We start from the raw sequence: 16,531 nt of genomic DNA on the forward strand, positions 1-16,531 counted from the left end.
GGTGCGTGTTAAAATCACTGGGCAAGCCAAGCCAGTAAAAAAAGCCATATTACAACCTATGTTGTGATAATTGTGTTGTTTGCTCTATAACCCATTCACCACCGTGATAAACAATAAGGCCGAGACAACAGTCACACAGTGGCGGAATAAATTCAACTACACATACGTGTGTTTCATCACAAAAGCAGAGAGAAACATCTGTCCTGTGAAGTCCACAAAGCAAATATTTCATGTAACAAACAGTTACATGACCAACAGCATGGTCGAGCAAATTCATGTTTTCGACAGTTTACTAAACTACTGATTTAGAACCACGGAGTTACTGCAAGTCAGCACAAAGACAACAGGAGCACTGCTATTCCAGCACAATTTCAATTTAAACATAATCAAATCAACTAGGCAATATATGCTTATGCAGGTCTGCATACCCACATCCATACCCACACGCAGTCAGAGGCGGCCCTAGCCTTTTGGGGGCCCTGAACAAAATTTGAGGTTTTAGAGTTAATTTCCTGCAATTCTACTAATTTTTGCCATGGTGTGGACTGAAAATGTAGCAGTTTTAAAACAAGTTCGACACAATTTGCCATCGGGCGGAGAGAAGATTTTGCAATTTTATAACTCATTTCCTGCAATTCTACAGATTTTGCCATAGGGTGGAAAGAAATGTTTGCAGTTTTTAATATGATATCTGACTGCGAGTGATTAACAAAATCAATGGGGGCCCCTCAGTCGGTAATTTGACCATGATTACTACAAGTTTAGATAGCTGGCCACAAGACTAACTTACTACCTAAAACATGTTAGCTGACATGGGCTAATTGAGTGACTGTCAGTGACTGACATAACAAGAGAAAAACTGCAGATGCACCAAATTCTGAAATGGCACCTTCTGTATTCTTCTCAAGTTTAGGCATACCACTCCTTTTTGGGGTCACGGATCAAAAAGTTGAAAACCACTGGGATACATGATAGTGGCAACAAATGGAGTTGGGTTGGATATAGTAGGCCTAATCGTAGGCTACAGTATTTCTTACAATCTTCTATGTTGAATGGAATTGTGTTGGCCATTGTTAATAAGTGCAGCATTTATTCCAGTTCAAAATAGTTTTGCAAAATACTTTACTCATCAGATTGCGCTGCTTTCCCCTCTCCTTGAAATAATTGCTCAATGAGTCTTTGACTGCGGTTGCATGAAATGTTTTTTTTGGGGTGCTGCACTTATTAATGCTGCACTTATTAATAATGACCAATGCAATTCCAGTCAAAATAGAAGATTTCAATGTTGTTCATACACAAAGTATCAAAAACCGGATCTAATTCGCATATTCATAATTAGTTTGCAACAAATTTGCAGCAAATAGTAGAATGTTTGCCACAAATTGGCCAAATATTTGCCACAACTGTTTGCCAGAAGCCTGTTTTTTTCGGTAAGGGAAGTCCTCTGGTACTAATAACTGACGTACTGTAGTAGACAGCTCCAGGCCTACAGACAGACAGACCTACCGACAGAGTGACATACCTCATGTATGACTGGATGGACATGGATATGGAGGCAGTAAATCAGATGACTAACACTGGGCATAGACTGTATGGTGTACTTCCACTTGAACATGTCGTTCATGCACTCGCACTTGTCTTTTTTTACTAGCCCTGATTTTCCAGATTGCTGCTATTTAAATAATATTTTACTTGAAATGATTGTGATCAGTGGTTATTTGTGTGTGGATATAGGTTATATGTGTTTGTGTTCATGTGTCTCTCTCTCCCCTCTCTCTCTGTCCTTCTCTCTCTCTCTCTCTCTCTCTCTGTCCTTCTCTCTCTCTCTCTCCAGCCCGCTCTAAGAGCATGGTGCTGGGCTGCTGCAGTTCTCCTCTAGGCCAGGAGTTGGCGCTGATGGCCGGCTGGCTCAAGAGACAGAGGAGCATCATGAGGAACTGGCAACTACGGTGGTTCGTTCTATGGACTGAAGCACTGTACTTCTATAAGGACCAGGATGAGACTAAACCTCAGGTATAATACACTAGTTTAAAACATTCTACATATATTAGGACTGTATTATACTCTCTAAACAAGTTAATAAAATGTTCTCTAATATCAGAAAGAGGACACTGACTGTTGAATCTCCATGTAAGTTTCTCCTCGGGCCAGTTGATCTGTTATCCCTCTCTGTATCTCTGGCTCCTCCATTCTGGCTTCTGTGTGCCTAGTTACCCGGCCACACTGGTTTGTTATGTAGGCTAACTTTTAATGTGGTAACTGGCTCCTCCATTCCAGCTCTGCAGGCTGTATAGTTGCTGGCTGTTTGACTGCTAATGTGGTAACTGGTTGGCCTCTGGCTAGGTTGGGTTGTAAGTCAGAGTCTTTAGTATCTGACCCCAGACCTGCCTATACTGGAGGGCATGGTAATGCAGAAGAGATGGAAGGGATAAATGGATGGAGAGATGTTTTCCTGAGTCATCCATCTCTCTACCTTCATTACTCCTTCAGTTGGACTCCTGCCAAGACTTAAGCAGACAATGGAGTCTGTAATGTTTGGGAACGTTTCTGTAATGTTTGACATGCACAACACGTCTCCCTCTGTGCTCTAAATGATTTCCATTTCAAACAGAGACATAAGTAATGTTTCTATTTTGTTTTACCAAACCACACAATGCTGTACCTTTAATATCTCTCCTTCCTCTCTTTCTCTGTCTCTTTTTGTCTTTCTGCCTATTCTCTCTGTCTCTGTCTCTGTCTCTGTCTCTGTCTCTGTCTCTGTCTCTGTCTCTGTCTCTGTCTCTGTCTCTGTCTCTGTCTCTCTCTCTCTCTCTCTCTCTCTCTCTGTCTCTGTCTCTGTCTCTGTCTCTGTCTCCGTCTCTCTCTCTCTCTCTCAGGGATGCATCCTTCTCCAGGGCAGTCAGGTCAGCAAGCTGCCTGCCAATCAGGATGAAGCTGGTTGCCACCTGTTTGAGATTGTTCCAGGTAAGTCACCATAGTGGTATCTAACCCTTCCCTGTGATGAGGTACTACTTGAACTTATCCAATAAGAAGCATTCATTTTTGTTTGCCATTTCAAAATATATTGCTACTGTGTGCCCTATGCTGAACAAGACCCAGGTAAAGCCTAAATTATGAAATGATGGAGTTTCTCAGGGAACTCTGGGTAGCAAAGCTGTTCACAGACTAGAAAGTTATCATTTGGAAGAAAATAAGGAAAACAACCAACAACTCCCTTTTTCTGAATCAATCAATCAATGAATGTATGAATGAATGAAGTAAGAATACTTTTTGTATGACTTGTTAGGGGACTTGTAAGGAGATTTGAAACAGGACTTGTAAGGGGACTCATAAGGACTTTGTTGGCTTGTGTACTGTGCTGCACTGGGCTGCTGACTCTCTCTGTCCTGTTATGCCCTGCTGGCACACAGGACCAGACCTGCTTGGCACACACACCTGGCTGCGTGCAGTCTGTGGACTCTACCCCCTGCAAGGCCAGCCAGCTGGTAACTGACATGGCACAGCTGTAGCCCCTCTCCCCTCGTCCTCTCTCCCCATCCAACCTCTCCCCTTGCTCTGCTCTCGCTGCTCTGTGACCATCACCCGGCTTGACGTGCACTCTCTTGCCGGCTACCCTCGCCTTCTTTCCTTGCTCGCTTGCCCCGTTGTTACACTGTCGCCTGTCTGGCCCTGCTTCTCCAGTGCCAGTATGGGGCAAGACTGTTGCAAGCTCCACAAACCACAGATTGTCTACACTGTGGGTAAGGGCACCTTGTGCGTGCGTATCTGTTTGTCTTTCTGCCTGCCTGCGTGTGCTGTGTCTGAGCAGTGTAAACACCTAGGTGGTGAACAGGTTATTGATAGTTCTGTATGTGTTCAGCGATGATCATGCAATGTGTGGCTATCTCAGTTGTAAATCACTCTGTGAATCAGCGGGGCAACCAGAAGAGAAGCAATGGAACTCTAGACTGCTCGTATGTGTTCAGACACACACAAATACACACACCAAACAGCCGCACACACACACACACACACACACACACACACACACAACCACACCCTGTGACAATTTACTGCTGGGGGTTGCATGTGTCTCTGACAGAACTTTCAAGAATACAGTATCATGACAATGTTGATCATTTCACAATTAATACATGACAGAATATTCAAATCAATCACTTTAATCTGGGCTCTTTCCACCATAAATCTAGGTGCTTTTCTCTGCTACTGTATTTACGCAGACATTTGGCTTTGGTGTATGTATGTGCTATAGCTGACACTCCCTCTGTCCCTCCCTCCCTCTGTCTGTCTTTCTGTCCCTCTGTCTGTTCCTCTGACTCTGCTTGGGGGAATCTGTCAAGTGATAAATCTGAAAGAGAAAGTGTGTGTCTGTCTGTCCCTCTGTGCAGAGGAGGGAAAGTGCTAACCCTGTTGACCGGCATTCATGAACAGCCTATATAAACCACATGAATGTCAATAACGTCAACACCCACTGGTCGCTAGACGACCGCGCTTGTGACTGCTACATACTGGGACTGGAGTGTTTTGTTCCAAAAGAGAGAGAGCGAGAAGTGTGTGTGTGTGTGTGTGTGTGTGTGTGTGTGTGTGTGTGTGTGTGTGTGTGTGTGCACATGCGTGTGTGTCCAGTGTCACCTTGGGCCATTAACTGCTGCCAAAACAAAAAGGGAAAGAGACAGGGTACCTATCCTCTCCCCAGAGCGAGAGAAAGAGGTGAAGGGAGAGGTCAGGTAAAACAGAGAGTGAATGACAGGCAGGCAGACAAACAGACACAGACAGACAGACAGGCAGGCAGACAGACAGGCAGGCAGGCAGGCAGACGGGGAAGGGGAAGGGGAAGGGGAAGGGGAAGGGGAAGGGGAAGGGAAGGGAGTGGAGTTTTACATTCAGTAACAACTGCAACAATAGTAAACAGAGGGATATATACACGTAGACACACAGTCCTGAACATGCTGGAGCAGAACACCTTCACTGGCATAATTCCACCACACCATCTAGCGGTCTACTGAGAAAAATACAAAGATTGATGAGCACCAATGTTAAAGGCTCTTGTATGGCACATAAGCACAGAGCATTACATGATGACATTGACAATACCAATTACATCATACTATGTAGATGGCATCATTGCAAAAGACAAGCACTGAGCTCATGAAGACATCAACAGCGCACTATGCATGTGTGTCAGTGGCAGTCGGTACCATTTAAGATTAGAGAGGACTAATTTTTTATTTCTATTACAGCATATTGGATGACTGCCATTCACATTCCATTCACCCAGCTCAATGTAACATCAATAGATTTAGGCCACTACATGATACTGGAATTTGCCCTATACCCATCATGAGGTTGCTACAACATGGCCTACAAATGAACGTTTATAACATAGGTGCACAGGTCAAGAGACAAATTGGAGTAATCAAGGTGACAGACAGTGACACATTAAATACCGCCTTGCACACTCTTGCCTGCATCTAGCTGATCTGGGGTGTAATCATTAGTCCAAACAGTTGCAAAACGTTCCATTTTGCAACTAAAATGAGAGTTTATATTGGACAAATTCAGGTAGGTCCCTCACCATTTCGTTCCATTTGCTTCAGTTTAAGAAACGTTTTGCAACAGAATTGGTGGAATGAATACACCCCTGATCACAAAAAGTTCACGTTCATAGCAGCCACATACAGCTTCATCACTTTGCTCGTTGTATAATTCCTTCTTGCATCTACACACTATTACTCTCACCTTCTCCCTCGCTTGTGGACTTCAGTGCACAACACAACCACTCTCTGTGACCAGGTGCAAAAGCTTCTCCAAGACAAACCTTCATACCATAACCGCTAACCGCGACACAGCGTACGTCATTGTCAACATGTTAATGTTATAGTCAACAAACTACACTGATCAAAAATATGAACGCATGTAATGTGTTGGTCCCATGTTTCATGAGCTTAAATAAAATATCTATGAAATCTCCCATACACACAAAAAGCGTATTTCTCTCAACTTTTGTGCACAAATTTGTTTACATCCCTGTTAGTGAGCATTTCTCCTTTGCCAAGATAATTCATCCACCTGACAGGTGTGGCATATCAAGAAGCTGATTTAAACAGCATGATCATTACACAGGTGCACCTTGTGCTGGGTACAATAAAAGGCCACTCTAAAATGTGCAGTTTTGTCACACAACACAATGCCACAGTTGTCTCAAGTTTTGAGAGAGTGTGCAATTGGCATGCTGACTGCAGGAATGTCCACCAGAGCTGTTGCCAGAGAATTGAATGTACATTTCTCTACCATAAGCCAACGTCATTTTAGAGAATTTGGCAGTACGTCCAACCAGCCTCCCAACCGCAGACCACGTGTAACCACACCAGCCCAGGACCTCCACCATCCGGCTTCTTCACCTGCGGGATTGTCTGAGACCAGCCACCCGGACAGTTGATTAAACTGTGGGTTTGTACAACCGACTAATTTCTGCACAAACTGTCAGAAACCGTCTCAGAGAAGCTCATCTGCATGCTTGTCGTCCTCACCAGCGTCTTGACCTGACTGCAGTTTGGCGTCGTAACCGACTTCAGTGGGAAAATGCTCACCTTTGATGGCCACTGACACGCTGGAGAAGTGTGCTAGTGTGCTCTTCATGGATAAATCCCGGTTTCAACTGTACCGGGCAGATGATGACAGACAGCGTCTATGGCATCGTGTGGGGAAGCGGTTTGCTAATATCAACGTTGTTATGCTTAACACCCCGGCCATCCTACAATCCAAACTAGATGCCCTCAATCTCACACAAATTATCAACGAACCTACCAGGTACAACCCTAAATCTGTAAACATGGGTACCCTCATAGATATCATCCTGACTAACTTACCCTCTAAATACACCTCCACTGTCTTCAACCAGGATCTCAGCGATCACTGCCTTATTGCCTACGTCCGTAACGGGTCCGTGGTCAAACGACCACCCCTCATCACTGTCAAACGCTCCCTAAAACACTTTAGCGAGCAGGCCTTCCTAATTGACCTGGCCCAGGTATCCTGGATGGATATAGATCTCATTCCGTCAGTAGAGGATGCCTGGTTGTTCTTTAAAAGTAATTTCCTCTCAATCTTAAATAAACATGCCCCATTCAGAAAATACAGAACTAAGAACAGATATAGCCCCTGGTTCTCCTCAGACTTGACTGCCCTTGACCAGCACAAAAACATCCTGTGGCGTACTGCATTAGCATCAAATAGCCCCCGCGATATGCAACTTTTCAGGGAAGTTAGGAACCAATATACACAAGCAGTCAGGAAAGCAAAGGCTAACTTTTTCAAACAGAAATTTGCATCCTGTAGCACTAACTCCAAAAAGTTTTGGGACACTGTAAAGTCCATGGAGAATAAGAGCACTTGCTCCCAGCTGCCCACTGCACTGAGGCTAGGAAACACTATCACCACCGATAAATCTACAATAATCGAGAATTTCAACAAGCATTTTGCTACGGCTGGCCATGCTTTCCACCTGGCTACCACTACCCCGGCCACCAACTCTGCACCCTCCGCTGCAACTTGCCCATGCCCCCCCCCCCGCTTCTCCTTCACACAAATTCAGACAGCTGATGTTCTGAAAGAGCTGCAAAATCTGGACCCCTACAAATCAGCTGGGCTAGACAATCTGGACCCTTTCTTTCTAAAACTAGCCGCCGAAATTGTCGCAACCTCTATTACTAGCCTGTTCAACCTCTCTTTCGTAACGTCTGAGATCCCCAGAGAATGGAAAGCTGCCGCGGTCATCCCCCTCTTCAAAGGGGGTGACACTCTAGATCCAAACTGTTACAGACCCATATCCATCCTGCTCTGCCTTTCGAAAGTATTTGAAAGCCAAATTAACAAACAGATCACCGACCATTTCGAATCCCACCGTACCTTCTCCGCTATGCAATCCGGTTTCCGAGTTGGTCATGGGTGCACTTCAGCCACGCTCAAGGTCCTAAACGATATTATAACCGCGATCGATAATAGACAGTACTGTGCAGCCGTCTTCATCGACCTGGCCAAGGCTTTCGACTCTGTCAACCACCGCATTCTTATTGGCAGACTAAATAGCCTTGGTTTCTCAAATGACTGCCTCGCCTGGTTCACCAACTACTTCTCAGATAGAGTTCAATGTGTCAAATCGGAGGGCCTGTTGTCTGGACCTATGGCAGTCTCTATGGGGTGCCACAGTGTTCAATTCTTGGGCCGACTCTTTTCTCCGTGTATATCAATGATGTCGCTCTTGCTGCTGGTGACTCTCAGATCCACCTCTACGCAGACGACACCATTTTGTATACATCTGGCCCTTCATTGGACACTGTGTTAACAATCCTCCAAACGAGCTTCAATGCCATACAACACTCCTTCAGTAGCCTCCAACTGCTCTTAAACACTAGTAAAACTAAATGCATGCTCTTCAATCGAACGCTGCTGGCACCCGCCCACCCGACTAGAATCACTACTCTCGACGGGTCTGACCAAGAGTATGTGGACAACTACAAATACCTAGGTGTCTGGCTAGACTGTAAACTCTCCTTCCAGACTCACATTAAGAATCTCCAATCCAAAGTTAAATCTAGAATCGGCTTCCTATTTCGCAACAAAGCCTCCACTCATGCTGCCAAACATGCCCTCGTAAAACTGACTATCGTACCGATACTTGACTTGGGCGACGTCATTTACAAAATAGCCTCCAACACTCTACTCAGCAAATTGGATGTAGTCTATCACAGTGCCATCCGTTTTGTCTCCAAAGCCCCATACACTACCCACCACTGTGACCTGTACGCTCTTGTTGGCTGGTCCTCACTACATGTTCGTCGTCAAACCCACTGGCTCCAGACCATCTATAAATCACTGCTAGGCAAATTCCTGCCTTATCTTAGCTCATTGGTCACCATAGCAGCACCCACCCGTAGTCTGCGCTCCAGCAGGTATATCTCACTGGTCATCCCCAAAGCCAACACCTCCTTTGGCCACCATTCCTTCCAGTTCTCTGCTGCCAATGACTGGAACGAATTGCAAAAATCTCTGAAGCTGGAGACTCTTATCTCCCTCACTAACTTTAAGCATCAGTTGTCAGAGCACCTTACCGATCATTGCACCTGTACACAGCCCATCTGAAATTAGCCCACCCAACTACCTCATCCCTATATTGTTATTTATTTTGCTATTTTGCACCCCAGTATCTCTATTTGCACATAATCTCTTGCACATCTAGCATTCCAGTGTTAATTCTAATTGTAATTATTTTGCACTATAGCCTATTTATTGCCTTACCTCCATAACTTGCTACATTTGCACACACTTTATATATATTTTCTGTTGTATTTTTTTGACTTTATGTTTTTTTACCCCATATGTAACTCTGTGTTGTTGTTTTTATCGCACTGCTTTGCTTTATCTTGGCCAGGTCGCAGTTGTAAATGAGAACTTGTTCTCAACTGGCTTACCTGGTTAAATAAAGGTGAAAATTGATGGCAATTTGAATGCACACAGATGGCAATTTGAATGCACACAGATATGATGGCAATTTGAATGCACACAGATACCGTGATGAGATCCTGAGGCCCATTGTCATGCCATTCATCTGCCGCCATCATCTCATGTTTCAGCATGATAATTCATGGCCCATTGTTGCAAGGATCTGTACACGAGTCCTGGAAGCTGAAAATGTCCCAGTTCTTCCATGGCCTGCATACTCATCAGACATGTCACCCATTGAGCATGTTTGGATGCTCTGGTTCGACGTGTACTACAGCACGTTCCAGTTCCCACCAATATCCAGCAACTTTGCACAGCCATTGTAGAGGACTGGGACAACATTCCACAGGCCACAATCAACAGCCTGATCAACTCTATACAAAGGAGATGTGTTGCGATGTATGAGGCAAATGGTGGTCACACCAGATACTGACTGGTTATCTGATCCACACCCCTACTTTAAGGTATCTGTGACCAACAGATGCGTATTTGTATTCCCAGTCATGTGAAATCTATAGATTAGGGCGAAATATGTATCTCTCTCTCTCTCTCTCTGATGCTTCTCCTTCATTTTTGAAGAAATTAATTTGTTCAAAACTTTTCAACTATTGTCTTTCTTTCTCTTTGAGTCAACTACTCACCTCACTTTATGCACTGCAGTGCTAGCTAGCTGTAGCTCATGCTTTCAGTACTAGATTCATTCTCTGATTCTTTGATTGGTTGGACAACATGGAGGACGTCCTCTGGAAGTCATCATAATTACTGTGTAAGTCTACGGAAGAGGCTGTGAACCATGAGCCTGCTAGGTTTTGTATTGAAGTCAATGTACCCAGAGGAGGACGTAAAATAGCTATCCTCCGGCTACACCACGGTGATACCCTAGAGGGTGCTGTTGAGGCTACTGTAGACCTTTATTGCAAAACAATGTGTTTTATAAGTTATTTGGTGACGTGAATATATGTAGTATAGATTTATTTAAAAATATATAACTTTTTTTATGTTTCACTATTTATTTTTTTCAGAAATTAGAGTAGGATGGTCCTCCCTTTCTTCCTCTGAGGAGCCTCCACTGATGTGTGTGTGTGTGTGTGTTTGTTTGCAGGAGGCAGTGGAGAGAAGGATCGTTCAGGTCTGAGCGAGTCTTTCCTGTTGATGGCTAACTCTCAGAGTGACATGGAGGAGTGGGTCAGAGCCATACGAAGAGCTATATGGGCCCCGCTAGGAGGAGGTAACACACACTCACACACAGACACACACACACACACACACACACACACACATGATCATGCACATACTCACACACACAAACACACACACACACACACACAAACACACACACAGAGACATACACACACACATGCTCATACTCACATACACACAGACACATACATGCACACATACCCACACACACCAAAAAAAAAACACACACACACACACCAACATGTAACAGCCAGTTTATTGCGTGTGTGTGTGTGCATGCGTGCGCGTACGTGCGTGCGTGTGTGCCTGCGTGTGTGTGTGTGTGTGCTTGGAATCTGGGTGCCATCGCTCTAGGTATCTTTGGCCAGCATCTGGAAGAGACAATGCAGTGTGAGAGTGGGTGTGGCAGCAGCAGCAAGCCTGTGGTGCCTCTGCTGGTGGAGCAGTGTGTGTGTTTTATACACCAGCACGGCCTCACGGAGGAGGGGTTGTTTAAAATGCCTGGACAGACCAATCACGTAAGAGAGCTGCAGGATGCCTTTGACTGCGGGGAGAAACCAGTGTTTGACAGGTAGGAGAAGTCCTTTACTTTCACATCAAATGACAGGTAACACAACATTATGTAACACAACACACACAACACAGGTACATGGGCTCTATTGGAAATCAGCTATAATGATGTTTAACAGATTATCTACAGATACAGTTTATTTAAATATTATTATGTAAAGAGGAAAACACAATGTATGACCGTGAACTGTACTGACCTGTCCTGCAGTAACACTGATGTCCACACGGTGGCTTCCCTTTTGAAGCTCTACCTCAGAGAGCTGCCGGAGCCTGTGGTGCCTTTCAACAAATACACAGAGTTCCTCTCCACCGCTCAGCTACTGGCCAAGGACCAGGAGGAGGTGTGTGTGTGTGGGTGTGGGTGTGTGTGTGTGTGTGAGTGACACACGTGCCTCAAGTAGTAATGCTCTCATTTAAACCCTAATGAATGTCCTTTTGAAGGGGATCTTTGAGCTGGGTAGGCAGGTGAAGACTCTTCCTCAGGTCAACTATAACCTCCTCAAATACATCTGCAGGTAAACAGATTATAATGATGTCATCTATGAGTATTGAGTATTGCTGAGTCTCTCCTATCTCTCTCTAGTCTCCTCCATCTCTGTAAATATTATTAATACATAATGACATAATCTCTATAGATACTGACGTAAATACATGTCTGGCTTCCATCTCTATGATTACTATCAATACATCTTCAATGACATCATTCTAGAAATCTTTAATGACATCATTCTAGAAATCTTTAATGACATCATCTAATACTATAAATAAGTGTTTAATGATGTCAGAAGGCAGCTGTGGCAGCAGATCACACAGACGGTGCAAACAGCATGACTCACCACCACCTCTCATACTATATCTGTCTCAGTCTGAATCATACTGAACATACAACAAATTTGATATTCAGACAATCTTGGATGAAATAAAAAGTGCTTCAGGTATTTATTTATTTTTTTGCTCTGTGTTTTATTCTTACCAGCCTTTATATGTGTGTGTGTGTGTGTGCGAACCTGCGTGTGTGTGTGTGTTTGCGTGTATTTACACTATAGATTCCTAGATGAGGTCCAGTCCCACTCCAGTCAGAACAAGATGAGTGTTCAGAACCTGGCCACTGTGTTTGGACCCAACATCCTCCGACCCAAGATGGAGGATCCACAAACCATGATGGAGGGTAGATACCAACGCATTTCCCTCTCGAATGACACACGTGCTATGAGCAAACTAACCATACCATTTCATGTGGGGATTTGTAAAATAATAAGATGAAGCAAATAACTTTTATTTTACAATGTCAGTGAAAAGGAGGCATTGTTAAACCAGAGTTTAAAGCCAGAATACGTAATTTTTTTCTCAGCTAACCAGCAGCCCTGCCATCTTTTTTAGATCATCTGAAGCATTAGGCTGGAGAAAGCATTTTCAGTGTCTGGAAAAGTGCTATATATAAATCCTATCAAAAACGATTATCTTTTTTTTCCACCCTGCAGGTAGTTCCCAGGTGCAGCACCTGATGACTGTACTGATCAGTGAACACTCTCGTCTGTACCAGGGGGAGGCAGAGACTCCCAGGGAGGACCAATCTGCCCCTCCTCCGACTCCTTATCCCCGGGCCCCTACAATTCAGCACTGCAGGGTGGAGTGGCTCTCACAGGAGGACATCCTGCCCCCCACCACCCCTACCCAGCCCTATCCCTCCCTGGGACAGACCCCTAACACCCCAAGTCAGGAACCACTTCAACCCATCTTGACCTCCAGTGTCTCCTCTCTCGATACTGACCACCCTGGATCAACCACCCAGGAAAGAAAAGAGGGGGATTCAGAGGGAAAGAGTGAAAGAAAGAGCGAAAGAAAACTCTCGGGTGGTAGTGGTGCAGCCCTTGGTCCCAGTAAACAGTCCAAAAGCCTGTCTTCATGGAGGTCCTCCTTGAAGGGTGGGTCTGGGTCAGGAGGGGTGAGGGGGAAGATGGGAGGGTCAGCGGTTGACATGTCGACTGTCACCAGGGGCAACTGGCTGATGAACGGCTTGTCATCCTTCCATAATCACCGACGGCCTGCTTCGACCGGCAAACGACTCAAAGAGTCCTCGCTTTCCCTGACAGAGACACATAAAGACTCTCTGCCAGACTCCTATACTGGGTCCTCTTTGTCTTTAAAATACTCTTCACACTCTCAAAGAAGCTCGCTAAAAGACTCATCTCCTTTACATATAGACTCTTCCTGTTCTAGTATAGACTCCTTTCCCAATATAAAGCCCTCCGTCTCTGTCAGAAACTCCTCCCATTCCAACAGGCTCTCGACCTATGACAACGTTACTATCACTCCCTGCAGTCTGAGCTTGCCCGATGGAAGCCCCTCCCCCTGGACCTCCTGTGAGATCTCATTGGCTGAATCTACAGGAACTGAGCGTACCACACTGAACTCTGGGTTAGGGTCCGGGCAGGCTGTGGCGGGGTCCTCGGTGGCTGGGGGCAGTAGCTCTGCTCTGGAGCTGTGTGTGAGCAGCGCTGGCTGCAGCAAGGGTGACCCTGGAGATGACATCACAGGTCTGAGGTCAGGGGTCAACAAGGGTCTGTTTAGCCTGGTGACGGAGCTGAAGGAAGAGCTGAGGAGACAGAGGTTCAGCTATGAGACACGAATACGCAAGTAAGAACTAACTTCTTGTTCTTGTTGCAATGGTATTGGTACAGTATGTTGTGGTGTGTGTGCCTATGTGCACATAATATAATATATGTCATTTAGCAAACACTTTTATCCAAAGCGACTTACAGTCATGCATGCATACATTTTACATATGGGTGGTCTCAGGAATCAAACTCACTATCCTGGCGATGCTCTACCAACTGAGCTACAGAGGACTTTATGTGTGTGTGCACATCCATGCGTGTCTGCTGTACTCGCTAACCCTCTCTCTCTTCTCTCCTTCTTCCCAGATTGGAGGAGTCATGTTCAGGTCTTCGTCTCCAGTCTGGTCGTTTAGAAGAGGATCTTAACCAGGAGAAGAAGAGGTTCCGCATGCTGGAGATCCGACTGGGGAACTCAGAACGCGCAAGGCAGGATGCAGAGACTCGGAATGTTCTCCTGCAGAAAGAGATGGAAGAGTTCTTTGCTACACTGGGAGACCTGACCACTGGCACACATACCAGCTAGACCTGAGCAGACAGTGTCAGCCCACCGAGCGAAAGGCTTTCACTATGGGAGCTAACACAGGTCAGGTCTCAGGCGAGGTTACCCATCAAGTGAGTTTAATTCTGCTACACTCAGACAAAATTGAAGAAAAGGAAGAAAAAGGCTTAAATTAAACAGGAAAGTACTATCTGAGCTTTGAAATGCTATATTTTATGTCCGTTGCAAAATGTTTTGCTACTGTGTGCTCTAATGAACACGACCTAAGTGTCTCTCCGCCTGTGCATTAGGACTAGGCTTAATATGTGTCCACGAAACCGGCCACTGGAGTATTCATTCAGAGGTTGCTCAAGACTGTTGTGATACAGCCCATATGTCCATGTTGTCATTATATGGTACAGAAGGGGTTTTATGTTTTTCTTATCTGAAGTCTACTGCTGTCTATCACTCTGTATGCATCGTCATTCTTAGTAACTGTGGGCCATTTTCCCAGAAACAGATTAGGCCTAGTCCTGGACTATAAAGCACTTTCAATGGAGATGGCCCATTGAGTTTTTTAGTTCAGGACTAGTCTTACGCCAGGATTCAATCCGATCGTGCTTTGTCAGCTATGCACCTTTTAAAGGTAATTTTCCTGCGTTTGTGGAGACTGTATTCATGGTAAATGCTGCATATGTCGGCTAAATCAGAATTTACCTTTAAATGTCAAGCGCGTTATAACGCGGATCTACCGCTGATAGGATTGAATCCCTGCCTTTATCTTTGTCTGGGAAACCACCTCTGTGTGTGCTAGACTGTTAGTGATCTCTTTAAAGATGGACCTCTAAATGGTTAAATGTGATACTTACTGAACTCAGGTGTTCTAAACATTCTGGTCAGAGAGATGATGTATCTCTATTCCCGTACTTGAATACTATTCTGAAACAGACTACTTTTACCACGCCATGGTTTCACCACATCACAAAACATTTTGGTGACTGTTGTTTCTGATTTAAGAAATGGGCCTTGTTTATTATAGCGATATCATGTCCCAAAACTGACCAGACTCTAGTGAAAGCCTCTGAGTATTTGTCATTATAAACTAATGTCCTTACAAGAAGTATGCGTTGAGAATAAAAACAATTCAAACAGAATCAAATTCAACCCTTTATTTGCAGGAGTTGCAGGTTGACATTGACTGACTGTTTCCAGTGTGTACCTTAGGTCTGTAGTAAGGCCTTGTCCAGATCAAAAGGCTAACATTTATACAACCGGCCTTTGTGGAAAACACCACGAAACCTGGATTGCGTTCAAGAGGGTGAAACGTTCTATGTGGATTCCATTAATAAGAACTGAGATGATTCCATATCTATTTAAATGTTCCATAACGTTGTACCCTCCTGAATGCAGCCTTGTGTCTGGTGTGCGATAGGCCTGACCACAGCCAGGGATGGGGTCCAGGTCCAAACATAAACAGGGCCTATAGGGATTGAACGGCGAGGAGCCATCAAATACCTTTGAATCTAGAAAAAGGAAAACATGGCTGGCAGCAAATTTTTTAAAACCCCTGGAGAACATCCATCTAACATACAAATAAACCACTCACTACCTACTCTATAGTCTACAAATCACATTGCAAAAAATAAAAAATAAATGTTTAGACATAGTACTTTTGAATTAAATATACATTACATACAATACTAGCAGTCTTCTAACATTGACAAAGGTACATGTTCAAATAAATAAATAAAACTAAAACTTTCACATTGTTTTTTTAGACCATATGCTGGGGACTGTTATGTCATTCAGAAACTCATCTAGGTGAGGTAGTCAATAAAAACCAAGTTCTCTAACAGAGACGGCACAGAGAGAGGCGCTAACGCTAACTAAACACTGAGTGCCTCTACAGCAGAGAGAAATATAGTTGGGTTAAAAACAGACAACTCAGGGATTTTCTTAAGAGATGGGACAATCTCAACTTTCTTTTCACAAATATTTTTCTTAATATTAACAACATTTGAAATCTATATTTTTAAAGACCGTCCTGACAGGTTGCATTAAGGCCTGGTATGGGAATTGCTCCATCCACGACCGCAAGGCCCTCCAGCGGGTGGTGAGGACGGCCCAGTACATCACTGGGACCATGCTCCCACCCATCCAGGAC

At 44.5% G+C, this 16,531-nt stretch overlaps 1 protein-coding gene across 1 annotated transcript; it reads left to right on the forward strand.

The window, feature by feature from the left end:
- The first annotated feature begins 1,848 nt into the window (after positions 1-1,848).
- On the forward strand, positions 1,849-16,531 carry LOC121530621 (rho GTPase-activating protein 22-like). The gene is made up of 8 exons (XM_045223415.1): positions 1,849-2,013; positions 2,877-2,964; positions 11,056-11,272; positions 11,480-11,612; positions 11,713-11,786; positions 12,318-12,439; positions 12,753-13,908; positions 14,196-16,531. The coding sequence occupies exons 1-8, from the start codon at positions 1,849-1,851 to the stop codon at positions 14,410-14,412; spliced, it is 2,172 nt and encodes a 723-aa protein (XP_045079350.1). The 3' UTR covers positions 14,413-16,531.

Source organism: Coregonus clupeaformis, chromosome 1, assembly GCF_020615455.1.
Source record: "Coregonus clupeaformis isolate EN_2021a chromosome 1, ASM2061545v1, whole genome shotgun sequence".
Lineage (NCBI taxonomy): Eukaryota > Metazoa > Chordata > Actinopteri > Salmoniformes > Salmonidae > Coregonus > Coregonus clupeaformis.